The 25,309-nt window shown below is 43.8% G+C and overlaps 1 protein-coding gene across 3 annotated transcripts; it reads left to right on the top strand.

Moving 5' to 3' along the window:
• Nucleotides 1-499: 499 nt before the first annotated feature.
• kank1a (KN motif and ankyrin repeat domains 1a) lies at nucleotides 500-24,570 on the top strand. 3 transcript variants are annotated; one of them, XM_084694766.1, is made up of 12 exons: nucleotides 500-714; nucleotides 8,300-8,416; nucleotides 14,543-17,215; nucleotides 19,019-19,162; nucleotides 20,245-20,353; nucleotides 20,562-20,762; nucleotides 20,985-21,072; nucleotides 21,653-21,872; nucleotides 22,446-22,588; nucleotides 22,702-22,902; nucleotides 23,010-23,108; nucleotides 23,780-24,570. In XM_084694766.1, the coding sequence occupies exons 2-12, from the start codon at nucleotides 8,380-8,382 to the stop codon at nucleotides 23,840-23,842; spliced, it is 3,978 nt and encodes a 1,325-aa protein (XP_084550892.1). In that variant the 5' UTR covers nucleotides 500-714; nucleotides 8,300-8,379; the 3' UTR covers nucleotides 23,843-24,570. The 3 variants fall into 3 exon arrangements, with proteins under 3 accessions (XP_084550892.1, XP_084550891.1, XP_084550893.1); XM_084694765.1 differs by lacking the exons at nucleotides 500-714; nucleotides 8,300-8,416 and adding exons at nucleotides 6,570-6,663; nucleotides 7,327-7,371; XM_084694767.1 differs by lacking the exons at nucleotides 500-714; nucleotides 8,300-8,416 and adding an exon at nucleotides 13,079-13,319.
• Nucleotides 24,571-25,309: the final 739 nt, after the last annotated feature.

Here is a 25,309-nt window from a genome sequence, read left to right on the forward strand (position 1 = left end):
GGTCTTCTACATTTCTTTGTTCCCAGAAACACGGACTTTCGTCCTTTATTTTTGCCTACCCTCGCTTTGTCAGTGATCTGATATGAATTTGTCACAATAGACATTCAACGTTTGATATCACCCATACTCTCTGAGGGCCTATCCTACTATTATGTAAAATCATTGATAGCCTATGTCTGCTAAAAGATCGATAGGGAGAATAAGGTTAATTATGCGTCAGTGTTAGGATCTTAACTCAACCCATGTCAAAAACTTGTCACTTTTCTTTTTTTTTTGTTTCGTGCAACAGGCGACCGATTTTAAACGCACGAAACAAAAGCATACAATTGACAATCCAAGACACGAAGCCATAAGGAAGCACTATAGTATCCGACAACGGACGACAAACAACGTGTGTCACCTGTCTTCGAAATGGATACACTCCCAAATAGTCTAATAATGGGAGAATCGCGAAGCCATTGTGCGCATGAGCGCAGCAAAGTCGAACTGGTAGTGCCACTTGCAGAAGAACTACAAAGGGCCGAGTAATGTGCTGCAAAGAGTGGAAATCGAGGCAAATAGTGTGGAAAGGCCTTTGATAATTAAAATAGACAGCAGTGTTATCAAAAACTATGAATGAGATCCAATTAGCCTATTCGGAGCTGAATTAAAGTGGTTAAACTTACCTCAGACTTTACCTCCGATTACGAGACACTTCCGCCGGACATTTAGAAGGTAAATTATTTTTCTCTTCCCAAAACATTGTATTGTTTTTAAAAACGTGTGCGAGAACGTTACCCTCGAAGTACGATAATGATGCAAAGTGAGCGGAAAGCATATTACAAAAGTCATGTAGGATAATGCCTTTTCCCAAACGTAGGATACATATTTCCCTGTTTACATAGACAACGCATGTAGCCTACACAGTTTTTCCTTAATGGCTTCATGTTGTTTCTTTCCTTGTGGGAGTCTTAAATAATTTCTCTAATGGCAAGGAATGTGTGAGTTGTTGGATTAAGGGTTAGCTCAGTACCCACTGGGTGCAAAGTTTAGACCTGAGGTTTGAGCGCTATTGTAGCCTACTGCGAAGGCTGTCCTGGAATTTGGAGATTATCTCAGCCATTTAAAAGGTCACATCTACCCTGCGAGTTTTGTCACTGCCTTATTAAGATATGCAATATTAAAAGGCTATGTCAGATAAAGAATGAGATCCTTGATTGTTTATGTATGGTTTCCATGTTTGCCCTTTGTGCAGAATTCATCAAAGCAACAAACAAAAATCCACATGTTGGTATCACGCACATTTTTTGATGCCATCTGGGCGGATCTCGTTTTTGCTGCAGATGATACTCATTACTAGGGATATTGTTGTGTCCAACTGTAAGTCTATTACTACTTGTTGTGTGGTTAATTGACAAGACATGGCACACCAAGTCATTCAAAGTGACCATATGATGCTAGTTGCACAGACATCTGTTGATCCTTTCCTAAAAGGGATGACCAACAGTGGAGTTGGCCTTCAACAGGAGTAGTGCTATACATTTTTTTGAACAAGCACTGGATGCGTGCGTTCGCTTAACTGTACATGGACCTGCCAATTGTCGAAATGCAATATCGCAGTCTTGTGAAACTTTATATCACTGTAGTGTAGCTTTCACTAGTTGTGTAATTACTACTGCTAATGTGGGTTGCAGAGATGTTGGGCCCAAACGTTTTATTTTCTAACCATGCAAAAATAATCTTAATGAATAACATTCCATTGACTGTTGGGGGACTAGGCCTATATCTGTGCCCCCAGCATCCTAAATTTTCCAGTTCAATATTCTTTTGACACACATGAACCCTACAATTGTCTTTGGCTGTTTCAAGTTGAAATATTTCCTAAATATTCGGGCTTTGCTACTTGAACCCCTAAGTTCAAGGTGATTGGTTGGTTGACAGATCTATCAAAAGTGTCGATTTGATTAATCAGTCAAATACTTTTTTATGTTGTGCAAAATTATTTTCTTACTGTCTTCTGCTAATATCTAGCTGCTGCAGTTTATTTCCCTGGCGAGTGTGTTGAACCCAATGGATACTTAGGCTCACTAGCCTCACATTACTGGGCCTGGTTAGGTTACTTGTTCTGTCTGTGCTAGGTCATATGTTGTCACTTGCTGGTGCCTCTGTTGTGCGACAATACCAGGCAATACCAGACAATACCAACTGTTACTGTTCTGCCATGTCTGACTGTTGTCCTGCTGGTTCTTCACTGCTGCTACATGGGCACTTGTTGGGGAAGACTGGGCAGTGAGGATTGAAAACACGGGGGCTTGTTTCTCAAGGCTTGGGATGTTCTTTCAGCCTTGGTGACTAGTAATGACCAACAGAGATGGTTATACATCTTATTGTCCAAACTTTCACTTTTCAGCAAAGCATTTACCATAATTCATATTATTTTCTGTTTGTGAGACTTCATTGAGATTTAAGAAGACTTTCCAATAACTTGTCAAGTCTTTTGTGAACAGAAAACACCTTAGATAACTGCTTGAGACTGCAAACATGCTCCTGATGTACGTCCTCTACCTACCTACTTAGTCTCCCTGTGTGCAGCTGTTGGCAAACACTACATTTTCACTACAGCCCCTTGACCCTTACAGTGGAGGTGACTCTGCAGACCCTTTTCCAGACACGTTTATGGATTTTTACAATAACACAGATAGTATTATGGTTCCAGCATTGTTTTTGATGTTTGAAATCATTTTCAAATATTTTTTCAACTGCAATGTTGAAATATATGGTGAAAAGGCCTTAACCTTTGTGTTATCTTCGGGTCATTCTGACCCATCAGTCATTGTGACCCACCGTTGTATTGCGACAACTTTACCGCATAAAAAAACAAAGTGAAGCATTTTCTTTTAACCGTCGGGCCGTCTCAGACCCCCCACATCGTGAAGGTTAAAAGAAAATGCTTTTTATTTGTTTTTGTTTTGGGTAAAGTTGTTGCAACACAATGATGGTTGTGAACCTTCGGGTCATGTGACCTGAAGGCAACACAAGGGTTTAAAAAAAGACAGCCAAAGACACAGTCAACCCAAATACTGTCATGGGTGAAATGTCTGGTGGAAAGGCTGTCTTGTACAACTGGTGCTCCTCAATCTAAATGACAGGAAGTTCTAAAATATCGTAATTTTGGTTTGTGGAATTTTGTTTATAGAAGAGATTTAAGCTACTTCCTAGTGTCACCGATGGTTGCATTTGCACCTATTTTACATATATTTGTGTTAAGTTTGATAGCTTTACACTCTACTGACATTTTGAGTGATTTTAAATGTAATACTACCAAGAATGTAGTATTTGTTGTAGAGTGGGAGTTCACTGAATTTACATTAAAAGACCATCAGGTAAAGTAAGTATACCATGTTCTTTAACCCTCCACATTAAATGCCGCTTGAACTTTGTACTAGGCTATATTTTACTTGTGTACTACCTCATTTACAGGCCGTCTGTAATTGGGATGGACTTCAGTTTCTAGTGTCCTATGTAATACATCCAGAATGGTTGCTTGTGTAAACACAGGCCTCAGCACCTTGTTTAGCTGAGGAGAGCCCGATAATGATCCTCACCTCTCTCTGGTTTCAGTTTACACAAGAGGCTGGAGGGTTACCTAGGCAATTAGGGTCCGTGTCCACAAGGTTCTGAACATGTGCTGACTATCTGACTCAACGGCTCTGTCCAGAGCACATGTAGGCAGTGGTTTACTTCCTTATGTTTACCTTTTAAGAAATGAAACTGGTCAGCCTTTACTAAATCTTACCCTCATCCCCTGACCAAGTATGTATCAGGGAGTGTAGTCCAGGCAAGCATTCATCTGTCCATACCGTGTACCTCTGTACAGGCAAAGCAACAGGCAAGTCAAGTTCGACCGGGGAAAGCAACCGCATCGCAGTTCCCACACTGTCTGTGTGCTGTGTGGTGGAGAGATGCAGGCACCAAACCAGTTTGTTTTGCCAGCGAGGTGCTTTGGAAAATCTGTCAAAGCCAAGTTGGGACACACTCTCAAAACAGTCTGCGTCAAACCTTTCAAGCAGCCTTGCTCGTGGCTCATGCGACATGCATGGTTCAAATTACAAGCATTTTCCAGCCTGCGTTGAGTGACAACTGTCAGCCTGCTCATCTCATACGAGCCATTTTCGTTCCACCTCAGACCTGCACCTCAGTCCTGGACTGCTTTTCTGAAAGTGTAATTTCCTAGCCCCAAAGTTGCGTAGGAGGTGGTCTGAGGGTAAGGGGTCATTAGGATTGCTTGGCTAGGGGACAAGAAGTGAAGTATGTGTGGAGAATGGTCTATTGAGCAGGGTTTTATAACAAGTGCTGTTATTCAGCAGATTTTGGAACGTTAAAGCTAAGATTCCACGTCAGATGGAAATCCAATTCAGTACGGAGCGAGCGACAAAGTTAAGAAGTCTCTTGAGGTTTCATTCCTGCATGTGTTTAGGATCAGTACATTTGCAGTACATAAGGGCAGTTAGGATACCCAGGAAGGGCAGCAGAGATTGTGTCCCACCTAACAGCACCCTGATTGGGACCCCTCAGCCGTTCTGGCTCCACTCAAGAACTAAATAAATAAGAGGCTCCAGCCTGTCCTCAGTGCAGGCTGGGCTAGGGCTGATAACAATGAGCCGGGGGAGGGGGAGACAGGGAAAGAATCAGCATGAGAGACTGCCTTGGCCTGAGAGTTGGAAAGAGGGAGGACAGTGACCCGAAGCACCGGCGGAGAAGAAGAAACGTCAGGAAATGGGACGACGAAACACAAGTAGGACTAAGGATTTACATGTCTGGGAAAGGAGGAGTGGGAGGCAGCAGGGCCGTGCAGGGAAAGAGAATGAAAGGCTGCTATAGAATGAATGGGTCAGATGAAGGGCTGGCAGGTAAATGATGAAAACCTTGTTTTTGAAATTCTCAGTGTTTCTCAGCCCATGAATACACTCTTATAGTTACATTTACTGTTTGACGGTGGGCGGTCAATACCGTTCCACACCATGCTCCCATGGCACAATAGTTTCAGTTTAATCAAATCATTTTGACAAGGCTATGCAATGAACCCATTTCTGAAATATGCCCCATGCATTGGAGATTTATCTACTCTACGGAAATATTTGTGAACAGAAGTCATTACATAACTAAATCCCTGTCTATTTCCACTGCATACATGAGGCAACCCGATTCCTAAAATTAGGAGGGATAGCTCCTTCTGAAAACCCTAGTGTAATTTTGGATCAAACGTAGCTACGCCAACTTTAATCAGCTTATTGACAACTGTAGATTGGAAATTGGATCAGGTACATTTTTTTATGGTTAGAATATGAGTTGTCAACACATGGAGCGTGTTGAAGTTGAGGATCTACATTCCTCAGCAACCTTGTCCAACTTACTTTTCTCTCTCAAATACTACCATCATTGGTATTGGACAGGAATTGGCCAAGTCATTTACACTTTGGGTCTAATTCTGTATGAATGGCCTGTGACTCATTACCACCATTATTGGTCTTGCAGCTTGAGTGGTCAGGCCAAACAAAATTCTTCACTGGGAGTACAACAGTAATTGGGGGAGACAATGTATGCCCTGCTCTAGAATTCCTGAAATAGTTCACCGGTTGTCAAACGTGCCGTATAATGTTGTCAAGCTGGGTGTACAGTTTAGGTCATTTGATTCATTAGGTTTTGTCTAGATTTCCCATTTTATCCATAACCTATGTGACTTGCTGCACAGAAATATTAAATAATAATAATAATAGGTTATTCTTTTGGATCAGTATCAATCAAGTTGGATTCACAAGCCATTTTTATTACATTAAATTAAATATGTTTCATCCTTCCAGAGGGAAGTCATGGAACCATCCTGCTTGCGTGCTAACGCGTAGCCTAGAGATGGTTTAGAACCATTAGGAAACCAGTTGATTGTAATTCAATTGCCTATTTGAAAAGGCTGTTTATGCATCATATGAAGGAAGCTTGATTTTTACTCCCAATTGGAGGGAGCTAGTCCCTGTTGTCAGGGAGCTAGTCCCATTGTCAGGGAGCTAGTCCTAATTGGAGGGCGCTAGTCCCTGTTGTCAGGCAGCTAGTCCCATTGTCAGGGAGCTAGTCCCAGTTGAGGGAGCCAGTCCCAGTCGAGGAAGCTAGTCCAAGTTTGCGTAGATTTTAAAGTCTGTTCCACCCGAGTCTCCAATGGCCTCCTGCAGAGATGGTCATGTGACCTACGCAGACCAATCCCGCCCGCGCTACAGCAAGGTTGTTTATGGCCACGCGCACCCACCAGTGACCTGCTCTTCATTTACATGGAAACCTGCCCCTGAAGATATAATTAAGCACCCACACATCATGCGTCACATGACCAAAATAACCCTTCAAAACAGCACGGCCTGCTTTCTCCCAGAGCTGTAGGTCAGTGTGGTGTGGAAGGGAGACTTTGGTGATCCTGCCATCACCCCTGCTCTACCTAGAGGCCTCCCAAACAGTCTTAATGATTTGTTTCCTCATATAGGGCCCAGCTCATCTGGCTGCCATCTGAGAAAGAGTGCTAATCTTAGCCTCTACCCCACCTAACACTCTCTCTCTGTATGCGGGCGGTACAGGGTTTGTTGATTCACTAGCTCATGCTACCTGCATGCTCGCTGGAGGAAATTAAAATGAAAGTGGGAGGTAAGGTTTTCAATATGTTAACTCGTAACTCAATGTGTTCTGGATTAATATGACGTGTGAAAGAATCTTGTTGGTTAAGATGCAGATTTGATGCATAGCAGAGGGAAGTTGCTCATGACATGAGTTGAGGATGAGTTCTATTTCTTTATACTTCCAAGTGATTTACCTGATCTGCACACAAATGTCAACGAAATGCGTTTGAACTGCAGCTGTCATGTGATGTGTTACGCACGCACAGTTTGGTGTCTACTGACATGCACATTACAATAAGGTGGAAGTGGTCCTTCCAGGAGAGATGGTTGTACTTGAGCTTTAATCGCCTCCATACAACGTGCCCAACCTCTTAGAACACGGCATGTTTGCGGCGAGCATGTTCTCATTTTTAGAACAGGTTGGGTTTTCGTGCCGATCCTTTTGCCGTGAGCCATGTTTTGTGAGGGTAGATTTTGTTGTCTGACCACGTATCGAATGGCCTAATATTCTCTCAATACGAGTGACATATTAGCCTGACACATTTTCTAAGAATCATTCCAGCATTGTGTGCTCTCCGAAAGAAAACCAAATGGGAAGAAAGTACTGATGTTACTTATTATCCGGTGTCTGAAGTTGGTTATTGCGTGTGAGGCCAAACTATTTCAAGGTCCTTTGCTCCCTGTTCTGCAGGTGCGTACAGCCAGCCCATGGAGCGGGAAGCCCTGGACAGCTTGGGTCAGTGGTCTGTGTGGTCTCACGAGCCTGCACAGTTAGCACTCGCATGTTTGTGCTTTTTGGCATACGCTTGGGCCGACATATGTTACGACTTATCCAAAAAGGGGCGGTACAACGGGAATGGGCCTTGACCAGAGATGGAAAGAGTACTGTGAATTCCTGCTTAGGAAAGATCATGCAGACAACAACACTAACAAACAGCACTACTGTCTATTCTGTGAAAAGTGTCCATTTCAGTGTGCACGTCTACATTTTTCTCACCAGCCAACAGAGGGCAGTACAACAGCAGTCCCCAGCCAAGCTGACACAGGTGTCAATAACTGCCATTGGTGTCGTAGAGGGGGTGGGCTGCATAAAGGGATACATAATTAATGTGACAAATACTCAGACCTGACTTTCCCTGGCCATGACGCGGAATGGTAACATGTGGGCCGACGGCTCGCACTGACGTGTCATTACAGGCTGGTGAGGCAGGGTAACCACTTGGGTCATTCAGACATATAACGCTAGCACAAGCACTGATTACTTGACTGCAGGCAGAATTAAGTAGTTATTGTGCAACCCCAGGAACTCTGTAGCAGGAAGCCAGTCTATATATTCATTGGTTTGTTACAGGGATTTGTTAAACGGTGATCAGTTGCGTTTCAATATTTTGCATGCACTGGCGTGTTTTGTTTTTTTTTTGGGGGGGGGGGGACTAAGGAATGATGCACCACCCTAAAATCCTTCTATAATTCCACCCACACAATGAAAAACATTTACACTGACATCTAGGGAAATACAGCGTTTATATAGCTGCTCTGACCTTTTTCACCCGGAAACTTACAGGTAACCTACTGGACTGCTGTTGTTGTACAACTCACGTTCTTGAAACATGAGAAAACGTTCTTGAGTTCTGTGTTTTGATTTTCATGCCTACCGTTTGCAGGTTGCATGGTACACTGGACTTGACGCATGGCAGTTGCATGATTCCAGTCTTGTGGGATTGAAAGCACGCAGCCACCAACCATGGCTCAAACCATGCACGCTAACGGCAATGACACAGGTAACCTCTCCTCCTGTCCCTTGTGATAAATGTGTGTATAACCAGCCTGTCTGCTTACATTTAGATTGTTTTTTACTTCTTTGAAACAGCTGGACATTTTGTTTTCCAATTCAGCTTATCTGTTCCCGTGTTTCCAGGACAGTCTGACTTCGTGCTGTACGTTTGTTGTCAAAGCAAGACATTGTCATGGATATTCCTCTTTAGCTTAATAATGACTGCTACTTGGAATAGAGCCACTGTGTGCTTGTCATAACAACACATTATTTAAGACAAGGAGCATGCTGTGGAATTCTAAGTATGGTACAATCATTTTAGCCTCAGATTAATTAGATGTGGTTGGTCTAGTCGTGACTCAATGTCATATATTGACTTTCTGAATACAATTGAAAGGTTTCTCGACAGGTTCATAAATGAGATGGATTGAGACGTGTGTTAGTTGTAGCACTGTGGCAATAGTGTAAGTCGCACTCCTGCATTGGTATTCATTGCAAGTATTTGGTATTCATTGTAAATTTGACATTTATTAGAATATCTACAGTACCTGTGCCTCTTAATTCTTTTTTCATTTGCAGTCAATAAGTTACCAATATTGTTTACTTAAAACATACATGTGCGCTGAGCTGTTGAGGAGTAAGCAGTTTATTAACTTTGGTTGGCTTAAATCATGAATACAGAGTTGGTTTACATGTATTCATTTAGCAGACGCTTTTATCCAAAGCGACTTCCAAGAGAGAGCTTTACAAAAGTGCATAGGTCACTGATCATAACAACGAGATAGCCCCAAACATTGCGGGTAGCCAAAACAAGCATACATTGTGAAAAATCATAATGAGAAACAATAAGTTCCAAAGGCAAGAACCATAAGAGCATGTAATTAAACAAGTTACAATTAAATAACATGAAGTTTCAACTAACCAACAAGAGCAACAAGTCTCTCAAAAGAATCATTTTGATCCTGGAGGAAACTAACCACTTTGCTGCTTTGCAGCTATCAATGCCTCCATTCTTATGAGAATGCTTTCCAGTAGGTTTTGGAACTGATGCAGAGTTTGTTTCCATTTAGCCACAGGACCATTAGCGAGATTGAGTGCTAATGTTGAGCAATTAGGCCTTACGCCTTTGGCATTAGAATTCAGACCAAAGATGTTTGTTGGAGCTGGAGTTTAGGGCCTTGTGCAGGCCAGTCAAGTTCTCCCACACCTAATTTTGCAAAAGTGTCAGGTGGCTGAGCGGTTAGGAAATTGATCTAGTAATCTGAAGGTTGCTGGTTTGATTTCCGGCCGTGCCAAATGACGTGTCCTTGGGTAAGGCACTTCACACTACTTGCCTTGGGGGAATGTCCCTGTACTTACTCCACGTCGCTCTGGATAAGAGTGTCTGCTAAATGACTAAATGTAAATGTAAACCACTATGTGTGGACCTCATTTTATGTACAAGTGTGTCACCAGGCTGAAACTAGACCTTTCTCAACATGAGAAACCCATCCTCACCATTGCTCTTGTGGCCCAAAGAAAAGCATTGTTTTAAAGCCTTCCCAGAAGAGTTGAGGGGTGACGCTGTGGATCTGGCCCACTGTGGCCCTCGACTGTCTGGGTGCGGACTTCCTGAGAAAGCTTGAGAAGACTGTGGTGCTTCCGTCTGGTCTTCACTGTACAGGTGTTCCAACGGAAAATAAGCCTTAGTTTGTGTCCTGTAACCTCCGCTTATTTGTTTGGGTTCTCAGTACTCAGAAGAACACAAGGGTTATTCCCTCAATGTACTCACAATTGCAATGTCTGTCTCAACAACTGGAGGATGAATAGGGTCCTCTACTCACAGTTAAATCTAGAATCTTAAATGGTCCTGTCCTTTTTTGTCCAAAATTGGATTATAATGATATCCTCTCAGCACGAACCCTGCCGCACATACTGTGGTCTTGTATCTTCTACCATGCGGTGGTTAACCTTTTTTTTTTTTACTCGTCCAACCCTTTTAAAAAGGTGCCTTAAACATCATGGCATGTTCTACGGTTGAAACAAAATAGCTTCCTTTGGTCTGCAACCTCAGGTCGAACGTCAGTTGTTGAGTTTGGCTGGAGAATTTGGCTGTCAAGCCTTACCTTGTCACGCCAAATCTGGCTTGTCATGTACGGTGTCAGTCACATTTTCCCGCATACGTTCGGTTTGAATGTTGCCGTGAGCCGACGTCTGTCACCAGAATGTTGACCCGACGGGCGGATGTTGATTTAATAGCAGTCTGAAGGCTCTGTTGGCTGACGAGGCTCCCAACGTGCAGGGGCAGGAAATACCAAGAGGGTTTGGGAGAACAGGCCCCTTTTTTAGCAGTAAGTGTTACATTGTGCGCCTGTTTGTGTGTGCATGCGTACTCCAGAGCGCCGTTTCCTCAGTCCAGTCATTTGGATCTTGCGCCTCTCCCTGCATTCAGCATCAGGCACAAAGCGTGAGTATTTGATTTGAAAGAACTGGACTTGTTTGTTACTGTAATCGTTCTCATTAAATACTGGCTTAGACGTTCGCTGAGCAGATTTTAAAGTGTCCAAAGATGCAATTGCGTGGTAACCTACTCCTCAGTGTCATAAGCCTGTTTGAGGTCTACTTGCCAACAATGTAAGTTGTTTGTGTTGTTGTGGAGGATGATTATGATAGTGTGGCTTATGATTTTTTGATGGGTATATATTGGATTTAGTTTGTGGAGTGTGGCGTTCTAAAATGAGAGATTATAAACAGGTTTGATCAGTATCCAAGAGTGTTGTCAAACCACAGCAGATTCTCTTTCATGTGTGTAGTCAAGTATGTTTTTTACTGTCTGAATAGGACTGGCCATGAAGTATTTGTCTTAAATGAACCTACTTTTAGTACTCTATCACAAGTTAAAAAAGACCATATTATGTGGATCAGGATGTACCGCACAAATTGTACAGCTTTGCTCCAACCCTTACAAAAGATGTGATTGTGGAATGCTCCAAATGGTTTAATAACAGGAAAGTATAAAACCATAGTCCTGTTCTTAGTCTTGGGATTTTGAGAGGAAACTGGCAAGTAAGATTTTTTAAAGACACAAATTACTTTTATGACTGTCTAAGAAATGTTGCTCAAGAGTACATCTGAGAAAAATAACTATTTGTTGTAAAATTCAAAGCACACAAAGCCATTGTAACTTTAGTCAAGCTTTGATGTTTGTTGTGTCATGATGTGACCTTTTACTTTCATTGTGAACAATGAACAAACACCATATATGGGCTATGTAGAAGAATAGAGTTGAAGCAATTGTTCCATAGTTCCATAAAGTCACGTTATCATAATCCTATCATCCAATAATGACCACAAAAACTGTCTTTACAGAGAGCTGTACTTTGAAGAACTGTTTCAACAACCTTTAGCTAAGGGATACCAGTAATTACCTGACGCATTGGTTGTCTTAAGTAATAGAAAATTGTTTCACGCGTTTGTATTAGATAGGCTCAATTTGTCTTAGTCAACTGGTTGTCCCTCATGCACCAGTTTACAACCTACTGTCAGTGTAATACAGTTTCTGGTTCCATTTGGTCACTACAGTTATGTTCTGTTCTTCTGCTACTTAATGAAACATTTGATGCAAGCCCAGTACCAAACAACCTCCCCGAACCATCCCTTATTCAGAAAAAAAGATCCTGTGGAAATACTTTGGTGCCAATGTGTTGGGCAACACAAGCCTGATTTGTTAGTTGTTAATTATAGAAGCAGCCAGTCTCTGGGACTCCAGTCAGTGGATGTCAGTACGTCTTTGTTGACCCTCTGTCACGTGGTAATGAGGTCTCTGCCCAGCTGTCCAGGGGTCCATGTATGGCACCAGACAGTAATATAGTTGCTATGTCAGTTCAGTGACATCAGAGGCATCAGTGATTGTATACAGTTGGTAACTAGTGCCATGGAATCACTAGCTCCAGTTGTGTAATTATGGTGTTAAGCATGAGCCTGAGACACAACAATACACGATGTGTTAGCAATGACTGCATTACAAATACAAAGCTACATTCAATTAAATGGTTCCTTAAAGGGTACATTTCCCCACGATAACTATCACAATCATGAAATGATATACATAAATTAAGTTGAATGTAAACAAATTAATAATAATAATAATAATAATAAATAACTGAAGAAAAATTATGAATGTTAAGAAAAGGGATAAGAAGGAATGTTTTTTTAATAATTATATCAGCAGAAACACAAACAAACATAATAAAGAATACATTGCTACATTATTCTTTATATTTGCTTTTGCTACCTGTTTTCTTTGTTGCTTTAGCTGCATTTGTTTATGACTAAATTCTGACACATTCAGTGTAGGTGGGCGTTAGAGGGAGATATTGCCTCTCCATTGGTCTGCCTGTTTTAGATTGACAGTTCTTATAAGGTGACTAGACACTTGTGCCATATCTGTAAAGTTGTTCTTTTTGTTACACAACATTCATACTTACACAAAGTATAAAGACAGCTTTGGCCATATCAATACAAACACCACATATATGGAGCACAGTAGGAACTGCCTGGTCTCTGATTGGGTAAGAAGATATATCAATCTAAAACTGGTGGACCAATGGATTTGCATTGTGTCCCTGACATCCCACCCATCCCATGTTAAAAACAAATACCAAAACAAGCAATTGTTAAAATTGACAACTAGAGCAAAGAAAAAGACAAAAGCAGAGAAACATAACTAAGGAAAGCAAAAGTGGAAGAGAATGCAGAGGGCGAGAACGGAGAAAAAAGAGGGAGAGGAAGAGAGAGAGAGAGGGGGAGAGAGTGCGCAAGACAGTATGACAGCTCATACAGCCTGTTCTTATTAGCAACACCAACCAGAGAAAGAGCGAGTGAGGGAGCGAGACAGAGAGGAAAATAGACTGCATGCCTGTTTGTCTAAGGTAAGTGAAGCTTTAACAAAAGAAGTAGTGAGCTTTAACTACATGGCTTCTCTTTCCTTCTCCCCTGTTTTAACTGAATAGACAAGGATTGGGCTAATAGTTTGACAGAGAAAAATATGGTCAGGAGTTTAAGGGTCCCAGCCATTTTATTCTGTTTGCTATGTTGTGGCAAAAAGTTCCACACATACCAAGGAAAGGGGCTTTGGCTTGCACAGTCTGAATGTGTAGTTGTGTTGGAGTAGGTGTGTAGTTCTTCTGGTATGGAAAATAGTTTGTTTTTATGGGGGCGGATCTCATTTTATACCTTTTGAAAGGCATTATCTGTCCCTGATATGGAAATAGTTATAAGCGATAAATTGCCAACCTGGAAGAAAAACCTACCGATCTGTTTTAACAAACATGACTAACATGTCATGTGTTGTTTTGAGCTAGGTGGGCAATTGGAATGTTGCTACATTTCTCTTGTTGGTGTATTTTGGACTGGGAAAATATTTACTCTGCATGTTGACTCTTATTTCCCTGTCCCGACTGTGTTCCATGAACCCTAGGATGGATTTCAGCCTGCTTTTGCTCGTGCCAGAGATAACATATCAGCTATTTAAACAAGAACGTTAGACAAATTAATTAGTAATAAGTAATCCCTTGTGTGGCCCATGCTTTTTCTTGTTGCATTTGTGCTGGACCCTAGAGCACATAGTTGTCATCTGCCTTGAACAGCCCCTCGCCAAAATGATAAACAGTCATGCTTTCCCAAGTCAAGTATGCTAAACTCTTAAGTCATGTTTGTACTTGCACCAGCATATTAGTGTGATCGTTTTCTCAGACACAAGTACGTTTTTTTTTTTTTTTAACTTGACAATTCAGTCCCTTTTAGGACATGATAAATGGATGTGTGGAAATTGTTGGCACCCTAGTATATATACATGTCATATCAGAAATGAATGGGGGTTTAATGTTGTTGAGTTGAAATGTAATTGGTTTGTCAGTTTTCTTTCTAAGTCGGATATATTTTCTGCATGAGGTGGCTATTTTCTAGTCTTTAGGAATTACATAGTATAGCCAATCAATAATCTTAATATGGAATATGTCAGTAATTCCATAAAGGCACAATGAATGATGGTTCACAGTTGTATGAAGTAGCCAAATCCAAGTACTGCAAAAAATAATCTCTAAAAGGAACTTGTTGCAAAAATAAAAACTTTTTTTTTTTCCTTTTCCCACAGAAAGAAAAGAAAAAAGTGCCAGACCAGAGGATGAAAAGGAGTCCTTGGCCCCTTACTACCTGGAAACCCCTTACGGCTATCAGTTAGATCTGGACTTCCTGAAGTACGTGGATGAAATTGAGCGGGGCGACACTTTAAAAAAACTGAACATCCAGAGGAAGTCTAAATTGTCGGTGAGTCAGGCAGGCACCGGGGGGGCGTGCACGCAGGCCAGATGCATGTCCACAGACTCCTTGTCCTCCTCTAACAGCGACGAGAGGGTGCAGTCTCCGGTGTTCTTCACCTTCCCGACACCACCCGCTCCGCAACCCCCCCCCACGCTAACCCCAAACCGAACTCCTGCCCCTGGTAGGGCAGCCCCGGCCTATGAAGTCCCACCCCAGACATATCTGACCGTCTCGGAACCCAAGCAGCTGCTGCTGCCTCCCTCCCCCAGAGTGCCCCCGCGCCACAACCTCCAGGTGGAAAAGACCCTCATGGAGACGCGACGGCGACTGGAACAGGAGCGCGTTCTCATGCAGCCCCCTGGGGAATTCCACACTCCTCGCCGCAGGTTGGCCAGTTTTGGGGGGCTGGGCTCAAACAGTTCCCTTTCCTCCTTTACTGGGTCTCTGGGCCCCAGTCATACTTCCCACAGCTGCCATGCCTTTTTGCCCAACGGCCAGCCGGTCAACGGAGAGTACAACCCTTACACCCCGTCCGTGGGAAGCTCAATCCGTCAAAGCCCCATGAACTCCGGCATGACCACGCCAGTTACCAATGTCAGTCCGCTACACCTGCAGCACATTCGCGAGCAGATGGTCGTGGCCTTGAATCGGCTAAAGGAGCTGGAGGAGCAAGTCAAGACGATCCCCATCCTGCGGGTGAAGATCTCGGTGTTGCAGGAGGAGAAGAGGCAACTGACCGCCCAGGCCAAGAACCCGGGCCTCGCCGGCGGCTTCCGCAAGCGCTCCTACAGCGTGGGGAGCGCCGACCAGCTGGAGGCCACGGCCCTCATCGCGAAGGAACCGGAGCTGTGCATCGTGGAACCAGAGATTGTGGAGCAAAACCCTCTGATGCTGAAGGAGTTCCGCTTCCTGGCTGCTGAGGTCCAGGCTCTGGAGAAGAAGACTCTGGACAACAGCGTGCCTGGGCGAGGGACAGAAGATTCCACCGTCACCCAAACTCGGGATAGCCGGCCATCCCTTGCCGTAGACGCTGACGAAAACATGAATAACGTCATAGTCCCTCAAAGGAAATTACCTTCACCCGTGAAATGTTCGACCCGGGACGTTGGTGTGGCAACCGAGCGCCAGGAAAGTCAGAATGCGGGGGTGGGCGTGACCGAGGCCATGCTGGGTATGACAAATGAGGCGGAGGCAGAGATCGAGCTACAGCACCAGACCATCGAGGGCCTGAAGGACAAGATATACCTCCTGGAGGTCCAGCTGAAGGAGACCACGCACCAGATGGAAATGGGAAAGCTCAAGCTGGAGCTCCAGGCTGCCGGTGGCACCAACAGGAAGAAGGCAGATAAAGGTTGCACGGCCAGACCCGAAACCTACAGCACGGCTGTGGAGGCGAAGATTCAAACTCACTCCCAAGGTGTGGGCAACCACGTGGAACTCATCCACTCCAGCACAAATAACAGTCCCCAAACAAACACAGTAGGAGTATCTTGCCAACCCCATACGTGTAGCGCTGCCGTGGGTCCAGACATCCCAATGGAGAGATGGGTTGTGCATGAAAGAGCAGAGCTCCAAGACCAGTGCGTGGGCAGGCAGGTAGAGACCTGCCACAAGGGAGTCGGGGCAGAGCTGAGCCAGGTCGAAGGGAACACTGACCTTTCGGTGGGTGGCTTGGAACTCCACGAAGCCAATGTGACAAAGGAGTCAAGGTCAATCGGCTGTGGAGAGTGTACTGTCAATGTCACGGTCAGCCCCATCAAAGAGCTGTTGTCTCGCGGAACCGGCCCAGACCGAGTGAGCAGAGTAGATCTGGGTGTCATGGTCACCCCCGAAACGACGTCTCAACACACAAACACAGATGTAGAAGTCGTAAGTCAGTCCACCAACACTGTATCTGCACTCCTCGCAAACTCCTTTACCAACACAGTATTGCACACTTGTGAGAAACACACGAGCACTGCCCTGGCCGAGACCAGAACTGTTGCCATCGGGGAAGGGCTTGTGATAGACCCGCCGAACATACCAAAGACCCATTCTGTTTCCGTGGGAACCACTGCCGAGTTGGAGCCTACCCTCCCGCCGTCATCCCCTGCCACGACTAAAGACCAGGGGGTGGGGCCAATCAGTGTTCACCAGAACTTTCTGGTTGGATTAAAAACCAGGAGCATAGCCTGCGGCCAATCTCATCCAGAAGAAACTGGTCAGAGGGGTGACAGCAGTCATGCTGTGCCCCTGCAGGTCCAGGCAGAGAGCAGTGGTGGGCTGGACCACTACATTGAGAGGGTGCAGAAGCTACTGCAGGAGCAGCAGATGTTGCTGGCTGAGAACTACACCGAGCTGGCTGATGCCTTTGGTCAGCCCCACTCCCAGTTTGGGTCCATCAACAGCCAGCTGGTCAATACCCTCACCTCCATCAACTCGGTTATGAAGTGCGGTAGTGTCGAGGAGCTTCGTAGTGGCGTGGATATCCTGCAAGTGCAGTCAGAATCCACAGCTACCAACAAAGGTAAGACAAAAGGTGGATTTAATACGGTCCTCATTCTCTTGCTCTCATTTTCCAATGATGGTATAGTCAATTATATATTTTCAATCATTTTCAAAAAATAAAATAATTAGAGACATGCGAGACCAACACGCACACACAAATCCCCTGAGTTGAAATATGAATAGTATGTCAAATCTTTCCTAACCAGTAACCAAAAGAGCTGGCATCATTCCCAGAGGAACACAAAAATGTGAGGAATTTGAAACGGGTCTGATTCCCTTTTTCCGTCTGTGTTGGCCTGTCCTCTTTCATGTCACACAAGTTACCACTTATCTTTGACTAGATTCCCACACATTAGCACTGATTAAAGTAATCAGTCGAGCTGGCTGTTTACAGCCTTTGAGTGTTCCAGTTGAACATTGCTTTGACATACAAGTTGTACAGTTATCTGAAAAAAGATGCAATGAGTTAATCAGTGCATACCACTACCCACGTCTTGTTTTTAAAAGGGCTGGAACCCCCTAATAGACAGGAAAACAGCTTTGTCAGACTTTTTTTTTTTTTTTTTTTTTTACAACAATGCGATTGGTCTTGCAAGACAAAGAAATGGCTTTTGTTCAAAGGTTATTATCATTATTAATCAGTGGATTCCCCAGTGCCTCTCTTGCCACCTTATGGGGGTGAGAGTACTGTCTAGATGCGTGAACTTGATGCTTGATAGGGTCTGAAAGGCCACAGTTATCTCTGACCCTCAAAAATGCTGCTGGGGCTTTGGATCTGAACCAACAGTGAGCTCCATGTCTTTTGTGACTCGGCAGTGCGGACTAAATAGCCACTTGTTTTCTTTGTGGTCCCTTTCCACTTCATACCTCAACACTCCTGCGGGCCCTCCTCCTGGGGCGTGGGGCTCCTACATCCTCCAGGGTTATGTAACTCCCAGCTCAGGGGTTCATATGCAGTATCCTTGTTCTTGGCTCCGTTTTGGGCGGACTCTTGCCGCCCCTGTTTTGTTTGGTGTGGGGGTAAAAACGATTGGATGAAATGTTCACACTGAACCAGTGAGAAATACATGATTTTTGTTTTTGACGTTAGCTTATTGTTGCACGTCTGGGATGCAGACACGTTATGTTGGACTCTCTCAGGTGATATTCCCTCAGAAATGTTGGCATATTGATCAAAGTTCAGAGTCAAATCAAACAGAATCAAATCTAATCAAACAGACAACGACAAGCTAACGTTTCTGCAGTATCGCACAGTGATAGCGGTTTATTATTCAGTAGAGTGCAGTCAACGGAATAAGTCAACAGTGTGCTCACCCAGCCACAATGCCCCTTTCGCCTTCACGGTCACCTGTGTAAATACACCTGCCTACTTGCAACACACCACCAATGGACAAATTACATTCAACACAGAAATGGCTCCTACACAGCTCAATATGAACACACAATTATTATGTGTTTTATGTATATAAATAATGAATTATTCAAGGTTTATTGCCAACACATTTTTAATTACACCTTATGATTATACAGTCCCCTGCCACACTTTTCTTTTCTCAAAAACGATTCTGTCAACTGAATAGACAGCTAAATCGGTTAAGATTTGGAGAACTGACTGGAAGGGAACTTGGTGGAATGGTGCAGGGAATGTTATACTTCAAGTAAATGTTACCCTTGAATTATGACATGGTCCAGATATTAGATCAAAAATGTCTGTTGTGAAACAAATAAAGGATGCATTCTATATTTCAGGAACAGTGTCCAAATCCATCACTTGACACCCCGCCCCCCCCCCCCCCCCCCCCCATCTTGTTTATTTCCCTAGACGGAGGTCAGACAATCTCTGAAGTCTGCTCCCAGTCTGCCACCGTGTCTTTAGTGGCGAGCGACCCCAAGCCCCCTGCACAGCAGCCCTGCACAGCTGAGCAGAAGAGCCGCATGGACCTGCAACTGTCCACCGCCCTGCACGGTAACCACAACCTGGAACTGGAAGCAACCCACCAAACAACCCTCCTTTCCTGACACACCAACACGTTATGTTACACTTTGAACCAATCATCCTGCCTGTGTTGAACCATGCCAGTTACACTTTGGACACTTAATGTGCCTGATTGTTTTCGCCTTGCCTGTGTTATACTTATTGACGGTATCATTTCCTGGAGTCAATCCTTGAATTAACTTGAAAAGTACGAAGGGTTTCAATTTCTGTAGTTTATTCTGTTAACGATTAACCTTTGGTTGAACTATTTTGGTGTTCAATTCCATGCATGCATAAATGCCTAACACCAAACGGGTAATGAACCCATGCTGTACTGAATATCCATCTACTTCTACGTCAGGTGAAGCCACAGCATGCTTTGTGACTGCTAACTTAGTAGTCTACTAACTAAATATTTTTGATTATTATGCCTGCTTGGAGACAGCATTGTTACATGGGTCCCTTACTTACCCTCTCTGGGCTTTGAGTACCACACAAATGACCACCTGTTAAAAACTTGGACAAAAATGTGGAATGTGTATGGGGGCAGTATTTCTACTGAGAAGCGAGTTTAACCAATCCAACTGTAGTTATACTCTCCCTTTTAAACTCACTCCTACACACCACAGCGACCTCAGCTGGTCGAGCCAAGCCCGACTATGTATCCGGCCTGAACAATATCACTTTCACAGGTGTCATGACCTCTGATCAGTGCAGCTTCCTCTCTCACTTGCCCTCTGTTGGGTTCAGTACCCGGTTTCCTGATTCAAACATGCAACTGTAACTCTGTTACGTTAACATTGTCAGAGAGGTGTAGAGACACTTGAAGATTGATCAGCTCAGAATAAAAAAGATCAAACTTTTTCAAAATGGCTGTTTTACTGTTTACAGGAATGTTTTCTTTTTCTTCCATTTTATGTCCTGTGTATGGAATGTGAAAATGATTCAATCTGGCTGATGCATGGCATCTATATACTATTTAGTTTGCCTGAAAACGATTTAGTATGTCTAATACAGTTCACCAAATGTACAAGGATATCTTTTAATATACCCTTACCCAACTATTCTTTCAGGGCAGCCATTCAGTCAGAACACCCTGAAATCCATAATGAAAAAGAAAGATGGCCGCCAGGGTTCCAACAGCACCAAAAAGAACCTGCAGTTTGTTGGCGTCAATGGAGGGTGAGGCTCCATTTTTGTGTAAACAGAATGTCTTAGACTTCTACATAAAACTTACCCTACCTTTCTCTTCTCACACTTCAGTCTCGTGGACATTTGACACCGATGAAACACATGGCAACAATGTTGTGATGCTGCAGTATATTTACATTTAGAAGATAGATCTGATAATCCAGCCTGTGCTGATGTTCGTTTTCCCTCTTGAATGTAGGTATGAAAGTACATCGAGTGACGATTCCAGTTCGGATGAAAGTAGCTCTTCTGGATCAGAGGATGAAGAGGAAGAGAAGGAGAAGGTGTCAGGAGGAGAGGAGAGCTTTGGAAACATGGAGGGAAATATAAACGAGGTGGTAGTGGAAGTGGAAAGGAGAGAAGAGGATGGGCGCTCTGAGAAGGCCGAAGTGAGAGAGAGGTAGGTAGAAGGTTGATGAAGTCAAAGAATGCATTTGTTTTAAGACAATTAATAAATTGTTTACCAGAATGGTGAATAGTAAATAAATACTATACAGCAATACATTATTAGAAATGCTGAGTAATAGAAAAATACATGAAAATTATTTTCATATGATGCGTCATGGTCTTTCTACAACAAATTCCTGCCTTTATGTATTTCTGTCAACTTCCTGTATTACAGGTTTGAACTGAGTGAAAAGATGTTGGCTGCGTGCACCGTGCTGAAAGCACACCTGGACGACCCCAAGGCTACGACCAGTAAAGATATAGTGAGCATCTTTTCCCCTCAACGCACATCTTCAGCAGTACATTAGTGCACGTTCATTCTGACAAGGCTATCATTCAGTATAATTAGCAACATAGTATCCATTGCTAACTGTTTCATTAAAGGTCATTTATCATATGAAGCCTGTGTAATCAAGCCTGCTATCCTCTTCAGCTGCTTGCTGTCTTTGTCCCCACCTCGAACACATTGAGATCTGCTTCCTCATTAGTACAATAGAGGCAGGCCTCCCATCTGGATGATCTGTGTACAACAGGCCACTCCTTCTGCCAGCCCCCAGCCAATTGAGTCGCTCACTTGACTTCTTTTGACCAATTAGCGCCGCTAAACGTTGAGGATTAATACGTGCTCCAATCTCCTTTTATCAGTGTAGAGCATCCAACTCTTTGTGTTCGGCAGGCACACAGGCAGGCAGTTCTTAACTGTCCGGGGCTCTTGTATTTGAAGCCTCGAATAAGACTCAGTGACTCATCAGCTTTATCTCTCATCGCCCGTGTGAAATATGCCAGCGTCTCTAACCAAAACCTCCCTGTCCTCTGCCCCCCTTCCCCTCCTCCAATACACAGAGAGCTTGTCTCAACACGGTGCAAAACGAGTGGTTCCGCGTGTCCAGCCAGAAACTGGCGCTTCCTGCCATGGTGGAGGACTACCTGGGGGCTTTCGCCGTCCTCTCCCCCACCGTGCTGCGGCACGTGGTCAACATGGCCGACGGCAACGGCAACACGGCGCTGCACTACAGCGTCTCCCACTCCAACTTCGACATCGTCAAGAAGCTGCTGAGCGCAGGTGAGGGGGGGTTCAACGGAATCCTCAAACGATACGTTAAAAAGCTTTTGGGACCCGGTGAGGTTGCAAAGTAATACTGAAGCATTAAAGAGCGCCAGCACACCTTCTTAGCGTTAATACTGAAGTCATCCTTTGGCGCAACGTTGATTTTTGATGGCTGTGAGAGTAAAGAGCACTACATGGAGCCAATTAACAGTTGTCAATTTAAGTCGAGACTCCTCGTTAGTTTTTGCTCAGCGGTCCAAACTTGGTCTGCTCCAAAGGGGGCCCTTTGTGTAACTACGGCAGGCTGTCATTTTAAATGGATACGTCTCAGTGGAATCACATATCCCCCTTTGGTACATACTGCTTTGATATCACGGAAAGGTCTTGATCAAAGGGCCTGGGGTTGAATGGAGAGCAGAGGGGTGCATCCTCTCCAGTTGCCCTCATTTGTGGGTTGTGGCCAATCAAGCCTCCATTCTAACGCGAGAGGTGATTATCTTACACAAACGCACTCCCGCATCGGCGCGCTCACCCGCCCGTGTCTCTCTCTCTCTCTCTCTCTCGCCGTCCGTGCCTTCCGTTCCCCAGGCGTGTGTGACGTGAATCACCAGAACAAGGCGGGCTACACCCCCATCATGCTGGCGGCGCTGGCGGCGGTGGAGTCGCCCAAGGACATGCGCATCGTGGAGGAGCTCCTCAGCAACGGGGACGTCAACGCCCGCGCCAGCCAGGTCTGTGGGTCAGCGTCGGGCGCTGGACGAACATCAGCCCCCTCACCACCACTTTCAATATCCTCAGCAAAATAATAAATCAAATCATCTTTTCATCCTCTTGTGCCTGTCAGGCGGGCCAGACCGGGCTGATGCTGGCAGTCAGCCACGGCCGGATGGACATGGTGCTGGCCCTGCTGGCTCAGGGCGCGGAGGTCAACATCCAGGACGACGAAGGCTCCACGGCGCTGATGTGCGCCAGCGAGCACGGCCACGCCGAGATCGTCAAACTGCTGCTGGCCCAGCCCGGCTGCGACGCCACCCTCAGAGACAGCGTAGGTGGAACCCCTCCCCCTCCCTCCCTCCCCCTCCCTCCCCCCGGCCCCGTGCTTGCACGGCATGGTTGAATATGTGTTCCTCATGGTTCCTGTGTTCCATACAGGATGAGAGTGATGCCCTGTCCATCGCTCTGGAAGCCGGACACAAGGACATCGCAATGCTGTTGTACGCTCATGTCAACTTCTCCAAAGCCCAATCACCGGTGGGTATCTTGCCTCCTCTTATTCTGTTCAAATAGCCAAGCAGTTATACGATTTGATAAATTCACAATTGGCTCTCTATGCAGAAATGGAACATTTGGTTCAGAGAATTTCAAACTTCAGGATATTCACTGCATATTAACAGGCAGACAACGTAAATCTTTATTACGTTACGTAACTTATAATGCAAGTGTACATTCCATCTTGTTATACATTCAAAACGGACCTGCTTGTGACGGATCACGGTAATAAATATGACAAATATTTGGTGATAGCGACATGGTCTTATAATACACTCGTTGCCAGATCTCAGTCCTATTGACCAGGGATGGGATGCTGTCGGATAAGACAGACCAAGCTATTCAGCGTAGAGGTTGTAAGCCAACTTGAATTATTAGCTCACCCCAGTTGTCAACCTGGGTTAGCAGCCATGTGAAATGCTTCTGACATCATTTCGAGTCCATCACCCGACTAAGCAGTTCAGAGGACAAAACTGTATCCAATTCAATATTACAAAAGGTGTTTGTAATGACGTAGACACTCTGTGTATATCACTTTTCACAAGCAGCCTAGTGGTGTGGACGGAATTAGTTTTGAAGCCGTGTTTTTATTGTCTATGTCATAAACCTTTCTATATTATTAAATAAAGGGTTGATGTGGGTTTTCTCTCCAGGGGACTCCTCGTCTGAACAGAAAGACTTCCCCGAGTCCTACCAGGCGTGGCATGTTTGATTAAGAGCACTTCCTCCTTCCACAGTCCCAGCTCTGCGGGTGGAACTGTGTTGGTGGTTGTGTAAGGACAATATACCCACAATCCCTGTGCACTAAAGTTGTACAATCCTCAAACAAACCAACCAACTAACTAATCAGCCATTTTGGGAATCATGCATGTTGAGTTTTAGTATGAAAGCCTGACATTTACAATTGCTCTACTACACTATGGGGTTGAATGTTATTCTTTATCTACCGTTTTTCAACTAATTGCATATTAGGAATTCTCAAAGGATGAGAGGAGTTAGTGTTTCAATTCTTGAGTATTTTTAAGTGCACATATAATGTTTACCTCATTAATTGGTTTGCTATCATGTACTTTGTATACTACAAGCTTGATTGACAACACCAATGTTTAATTGCATATCTTTATCTAGATTGGATTATGAAATCTACTTTTATACAAATCTTTAGAATATATTTAAAAATATCATTATTTTGAATATATCCTTCTTAATAATACATGAGGTTATATATTTATCAATGAATAGTTTTCTCTGCAAATATAAGTGTATTTTATTGTAATGTCTTTAAATAATTAGAGATGGACAATTTCCAGCTTTCTGTCGGTTGGTGTATTAAAGTGTTCTCTGCTACTGTACAACACTACATTCATCTTTAATTTAAATTACATGACCTATATGCCTAACGTGCCTTGCTATAATAATAAACTTATATATTAAGTTTATCAAATATATTGGTCGTTCTCAGTCTGTCAAAGCATAGTCCTCCATTTATTTCAAATAGCTACCTGCATATTGACAAGAAATTTACCAAAGACTAGTTTTTCGTCTCAGTTAAAACATTTATGGTACAGTATTGGCAGATATTAATTTGCCTTTTACTTTTAGTAGAACGCCCACAAATATATTTTGGAAGAGCCCAGTAAATGCCACAGTTGAATGCCTTGGATAATATATTTTTATTGGCAGGACAACATTCAACTTTGCAATACCCCATATATGATTCCACATCAAAGGTGCCATGATGTTATTTGTCAGGATGGCAATGACCATAGGAACTGTTGGGAAGTCTCAACATGAATGAATCTCAGTTTCAAAGGTCTGTATAGCTTTATTTACATTATGTAACTTTATTGAAACTGCTGAAGAACCACTAGGAATGTAACAGCCTTTTTTATACTGCTAAGTTATGGTTATGCTTTTATTTCTGAGGTAGCTCACCAATAATACCAACTTTTTACTACATCAATACGATTCTGAATCCCAATCTTTGTATTTAGTTAGTTTTTTAGTGTCTAATGATGGTCCTTGGCACTGTGTCAATCCGAGCCTGTTTAATCTTAATCGTCTCCAGATGAATGGTTGTGCCTGTCCAATTGGTATACTATTTCTTGGCTGTAGGGTTTGGCTTTGCTTTTGGACTAAACAATAGTTGGCTATTCATCAAATGTGCTGATCTACTAGTGTGA

This window comes from Hypomesus nipponensis, chromosome 28, assembly GCF_054491055.1.
Source record: "Hypomesus nipponensis isolate SF chromosome 28, ASM5449105v1, whole genome shotgun sequence".
Taxonomy (NCBI): domain Eukaryota; kingdom Metazoa; phylum Chordata; class Actinopteri; order Osmeriformes; family Osmeridae; genus Hypomesus; species Hypomesus nipponensis.

Excerpts from the sequence above, each read along its gene's own strand:
- kank1a (XM_084694765.1), top strand. The coding sequence starts at position 6,618 with ATGCTACCTGCATGCTCGCTGGAGGAAATTAAAATGAAAGTGGGAG. Across the intron at positions 6,664-7,326 it reads AATTAAAATGAAAGTGGGAG|GTGCGTACAGCCAGCCCATG; the intron begins GTAAGGTTTTCA and ends CCTGTTCTGCAG. Across the intron at positions 22,903-23,009 it reads ACGCCACCCTCAGAGACAGC|GATGAGAGTGATGCCCTGTC; the intron begins GTAGGTGGAACC and ends TGTTCCATACAG.